The 6,000-nt window shown below is 29.6% G+C and overlaps 1 protein-coding gene across 1 annotated transcript; it reads left to right on the top strand.

Annotated features, from left to right (window-relative positions):
• The first annotated feature begins 3,805 nt into the window (after window positions 1-3,805).
• Window positions 3,806-5,750, top strand: LOC129968866 (Bardet-Biedl syndrome 4 protein-like). The gene has a single exon (XM_056083175.1). The coding sequence runs from the start codon at window positions 3,928-3,930 to the stop codon at window positions 5,416-5,418; it is 1,491 nt and encodes a 496-aa protein (XP_055939150.1). The 5' UTR covers window positions 3,806-3,927; the 3' UTR covers window positions 5,419-5,750.
• Window positions 5,751-6,000: the final 250 nt, after the last annotated feature.

Raw genomic sequence — 6,000 nt, 5'->3', positions numbered from 1 at the left:
TGGTGTATTCTCAATTTTTTGAGGCAAAATTCTGCATATGTTTATTTAAAAGGCTTCTGAAACTTTTCAATTTGGAAGTTTTTGGTTGATTTTTCTTTATTTTTACTCTAAATTAAATCATTTGTTATATGTAAAAATAAAAACATGTTTACACTTCCCGGTAATGTGTTATTTAAATTGAAAGTCGGATTTATCAAGTAAAAGTAAAGTGTACTCTCAATTTTTTGAGCCACTGTATATATTTAGATAATTTAACAATAAAATAAATCCAATAAGATTTATTTTTTTAAAAAGTCAGAAAAGAGGAATAAAAATTTTAGTTAAAAACTTATTTAAACAGTTCCTAGTTTGTCTTCTTTCATCAAAATTGATTAAAAATCTTTCAACAAAGTAAACACAATAAAATTCTTAAGTTTTTGATGGCCTGATCGTAAATTCTGTTAATCGCATCAAATCGTTCGCTTTCGAATGCTTATGAAAGATTTTTATTAACTTATTAAAACTCAAACAGCAGCAAACGATTTTTTTTATTGTTGTCAGAGTCAAGAGAATTCAGTTATCTTTCCCATTTAATTATCTCTTAATTATGCATTCTTTAATTTTTCGAGTTGGCAAAAAAAGTTTTCAAACTTAAAAGATTTTAAAATGAGGAAGAAAAAAAACATCATTTTTTAAAAAAATTAATGATTGCCCAATGCAATAGTTACTGGATCATTCCAAAACAGTTTAAATTGGATTGTTTCTAAAAAAAAATTCTGGCCTGGATAAAAAACTTTGAAGCTCGACCGATTTTGAGATGGGGGAAAAAAAAAAAAAAAAAAAAAAAAACATCGTTTTTGTAAATGCATAATCTGATAGAACCGTGATTGTTTGAAACCGGTTTAAACTGGTTAATGACTTACATTAATCTAGACAAACAATAAGTTGAAAAATAATAATGTTCTCGCGTGATAACTTGAAATTTGCGATCGTAGATTTCCTTTATTTTATTTTTTTTCCCCGCTTGTCCTGTAATGAATTTAATTTGACAATTTGACATGTGGACTTCACACAGAAACTGTTTCATTTGTTGTTTCAAATTTTGGCGCAACGAAAATTGTTTCTTCTTCCGCACATAAGCGCACTCTTCTCTGCATTATGAAACTACTAAAAAGAGAAAACTTTGCATACAAAGTTATTTTTATGGTGATTAAACTCGCGCATGATTATTCTCGTAGAAAATATTTTTCCAGCATTTGGGACTATTTACTTACATGAAACCAACCATCTCCCCAAAACTTTCTCGCTTACACTGTAATAAAAATGTTATCTCAGAGAACATTTTGCATAGCATTGGCGTACAATAATTACGAAATACTAATCTGATACATGACTAGAACTTTTACTGAATATATCTGGGGGTTCTTGGCGAGTTTTTCGGCAATTAATCATTGGCATGAGTTTATTAGTATTAGAAAATCGAATATGTGTTTTAGATCTGTTTTTTTCCAACCGGGTAGAACAAAAATTTGATTCAAAACTACTCTTGCAGTCAAAAAAAAAATGCATTTGAAATATTAAAATCATTCTATTTTTGAGTTACCGCGTTTGCATATTTCTGAAACTACTAACAGACAGACAGCCAACCCCCTTACTGGATTTGGCTCAAAATTTGAATGATGTTAAATCTGAGTACCGAATTTTATTTATCTAGCTCTCTCCGTTTTGTTAATTATCGTGCGAACTTATATTCGAACAGTCGGACAGACTTCCTCTGTTTGGATTTTGCTCACATTTTGATAGAAATCTACGAATTTGGTGTAAAGGTCGTATGCCAAATTTGAAACATCGCACTCAAAGCGTTTTTGAGTTATCTTTGTCACAGACAGACAGACGGACATTTTTCAAAAATATGTTTTTCGAATTCAGGGAGCACTAAAATATGCAGATTTGTCAAAATCTCGAGTTCGAATTTTTTGACATTTATTATACTTTCTCTATATTACGTATATGAGAAAATAAAAATATTAGATTTATAAAAATGTAAGAAGCATTTATAAAGCTACAAGTAAATTTATCAAAAAGTGTAGAATTTTGAAAAAAAAAAATGAATCGGCATTTAAACTGACGTTATTTAACAGTAATTTTTTAATGACAAAACGGTTTTTAAACTTATTACTCAGTAATTACCAATACTATCCATAACGGATTTTCGGTCCTCTGGGATTAAAGGGTGCCGTAGACAGATTAATAAAAATAATATTATTAGAATTTTTTAGAAATAAATAAAGTTGTAAAAAAATATTAATTCTATGAATTATTAACTAAAATTTATTCAGTTATTAACTGCCTGATTCCTTTCTGTTTCATTACTTTCATTTAGTTATATCAATATTTATAAATATCGAATATCTGCTTAAAAACAATTACGTAGAAATGTTTAAAAAAATCCTAAAAAATAAAAAATAAAACATAGAAATTAAAAAATTATGAACAGTTTTATATTGTTACTTAAAAAATAATAATTTAAATTAAACCAATAATATATTATTAATATACCTATAAGTTAAAAAGATATTGAAATTTAAAATGAAATCGATCAATTCATTAAAAGAGGTGGGGGGAGGGAGGGCTTATAGTATGCATTGTTGAGAACTGTAACTTGCCTAAATCTTATAAAAAAAAAAAAATTGCTGTGCCGAACATAAGTGTACTTCTGAGGACATTTTAATAGGTGCATTTGTATTATAAGAAAATATTTTTAAAAATACACTACATCTTCCGTAATTTCAAAAAAAAAAAAAAAAAAAAAAAAAAAACTCCTTAAATTTCAAAATTTCAATCAGAATGCTTCAGATTTAATGTGTCTCTTATTTTCGTTTAACTTGACTGATCAAGACATTGCATTCAGCGTCTGATATTTTTTTTTAATAACGCAATTTACAGAAGTAATGCCTACCGAGAAACAACATTGTTATTAAAAGCAGAACTGGTAATTCTTCTTTGTGATTATCATTCAAAGAAAACAGTTATTTTTATTATAAAACTTTAACAATTAAAAACACATTAATGATAATCTTAATGAAATAATAAACTTTGCTTGAATTTTATTGTAAAATTAAGAAGACTGTTATAAACTGTCTTTGAAATTAATTTTAAAAAATGCATTAAATATGAAAACTTTTTGATGAGACAACCTAGTACTTAAGAAATAACTACGTGCTCACTGCCTTGTATAGCATTGAATTCAGTGCATTAAGCACCGCATTTGCATTCTACACAATTTTTGCGTGGCTTAATTTACAGAAAGTATAATTTGTTAGCACAAAATATTGTTCGATATTCTTAATGTCATTCAATATCCTAATATTAATAATATTCCAAAGTGGCGTTCAAATCACTAAATGTCCTTTCACAATTGTTTGACTTCTCTTTAACAGTGAAAATCCGATATCATAAGAGTATGAATAAAAGAGAAGGGGGGGGGGACCATCGCTTTTGGTCTTTTTATTGTTTTCTATTTGCGAATCTAATTCTAATATAATTTCAATTTCCTGATTTTAGTGAGGTATTTGATCTGCAGATGGCGCCATGAAATGGTTCTAGAAACGGAATTGTGGCTCCTAGTTGCTTTATTATTATTATTATTAAAACACAAACAAAAAATTGTTATATTTAAATGAATGACAAATCTTTTTTAAACTTCAGTAAATTAATTCAGTCAACCCCTTATTATATCTCAATAGTTGACTGAAGTATTTTTTTGGATATCAAACTGCAGATGCGGTATGAGTATCAGATTTCTGTTGTCGCGTTTCCATGGTAACGGTGCATGCAGATAGGCATGGGCTTGTTTTGTTTATCTTCCGCAATACAACTAAGAAAATCTTTCTAAACAGAAGCCACTTTATTAGTTCATCATAATAAACGTTTATCTGAATTACATTTATGGAGGATACAGAATCAGAAAATAAACATCCAGAGAATGGAGCAAATAAGCAACCAACTGCCCCACCAGAAGAAACTGTTCCAAAATTGGTGGTTGAATCAACTAAACAAACGAAAGAAAGCAAGAAAAGTGTGGTTCGTAAGCCTCCTGAGCTTCCAACTTTAGAAAGACGCAATTGGTTAATTCATTTACATTTTACTCGTAAAGAATACGACACTTGTAAAATGATAATCAAGGAACAGTTAGACGAAACCCAAGGAATGTGTGAATATGCTCTTTATGTACAGGCACTGATTCTTCGGCATGAAGGTAGAATACAGGAATCTTTAGAACTATTTCAAACTTGTTCTATTTTGAATACTTCTGCAGAAAACCTTAAACAAGTTGCACGCTCACTTTTCTTACTTGGAAGGCATAAGAATGCTATTGATGTGTACGAGGAAGCTGCTAGAATGAACAGTAAAGATTGGGAGTTATGCCATAATCTTGGTGTTTGCTACATGCATCTTCAAAATCATAAACAAGCATTTGAATGCTTCAGACAAGCCTTGCAAATCAGGCCACAAGATGAAACTTTTATAGCACTAGGACAACTGCATGTGATGGAAGGCGATATCAAAGCTGCCATTTCAACTTATCGCAAGGCAGTGGAGCATTCTCCAGAAAATCCAGAATTGGCATCAAAATTAGGACTACTTTATTTACAGTGTGGAATGTTTCAAAAAGCTTTTGAGAAACTTGGAACAGCCATGGCATTTGATGCTGCTTGTATACCAGCTATTTTAGCTGCTGGGAGCATAATCCAAAATCATAGTGATTTTGAAGTTGCTCTGTCTAAATATCGAATAGCTGTTGCAAAAATTCCTGAAAGTCCTGCTTTATGGAATAATATCGGAATGTGTTTCTTTGGTAAAAAGAAATATGTAGCTGCCATAAGCTGTTTGAAAAGGGCCACATATCTTGCGCCATTTAGTTGGCAAGTCTTACAAAATCTGGGATTAGTTCATCTAACAATGCAACAATATGCTTCTGCATTTCACTTTTTAAGTGCTGCCATGAATCTTAACTCACACAGTGGGCAATTATTCATGCTTCTGGCAATTGCCTTGAAATATCTTCAAGATGTGAAAAATGCATGTCAGGCATATGATCAAGCTATGAAGTTAGATCAAGTTGATCCCACAATTCCATTAAATTTTGCCTTGCTTTTATTTGAAATAGAAGAAAAGGAAAAAGCCATCGAATTAATGCACGAGTTCAGAAGGCGTATTGCAGAAATTTCCTTTGAAAATGAAAAAGCCAAGCTTCGAAGCATTATTTATCTTGCAGATAATCTAGCTGATGCATTGCAGATCAAATCATTTCAAGCTCTTCCTGTGAAAGATGAGAGTAGTAATATTCTAGAAGGGGAAAATCAATTAATGCCAAGTGATTCCATTCAACAAGAAACAAGTCCTGACACTTCAGAAGGCAAAGAAGTGCTTGTATAAACTTGTGTCACAAAGGAATCAAATATGAATAATGGATGTGTTTCAGTTATTGAAAGAACAGCATAAACTATCATAGTGAAGAGATATTAAAACAATTTATCCAAAAGTAGTGAAACTAAAAATATAACTTATATGAAGAAAATAAAAAATTCAAATATTCAAAACTTAGGTCAATGCTTCACACTTCTTTTTCTCGTAAATTATGGAAGATGATTTCAATTTTTAACTTATTGACACTGTGACTTCAAAAAAATATGTACTTAACAGAACATTTTCTTTCTTTTTATTTTAATTACAAAATCTTAATTGAATAAGCATAATGTAATGTTTTTGTCTACCATGAACAATATTTTCATTTTATAATTTGTTTATTACCAATTTTTTAAAATGAATAAAGCATTAATGTAAGGAATTTGAAATTTGTTAGACATTTTAACTAACTTCATACTTAAGCTTATGAAACAGCTGTTTTTCCTCGTATGATGTTAGTATTTCATATGTATATATATATATAGTTATAAGTATAAATAGTTGTAAGATAGATAGATAGATATATATAATTGTATATTTCATAAGCCTAGA

Source organism: Argiope bruennichi, chromosome 5 (assembly GCF_947563725.1).
Source record: "Argiope bruennichi chromosome 5, qqArgBrue1.1, whole genome shotgun sequence".
NCBI lineage: Eukaryota > Metazoa > Arthropoda > Arachnida > Araneae > Araneidae > Argiope > Argiope bruennichi.
The sequence above is the reverse complement of the archived record's forward strand: the minus strand, read 5'-3'. Positions and strand labels throughout refer to the sequence as shown.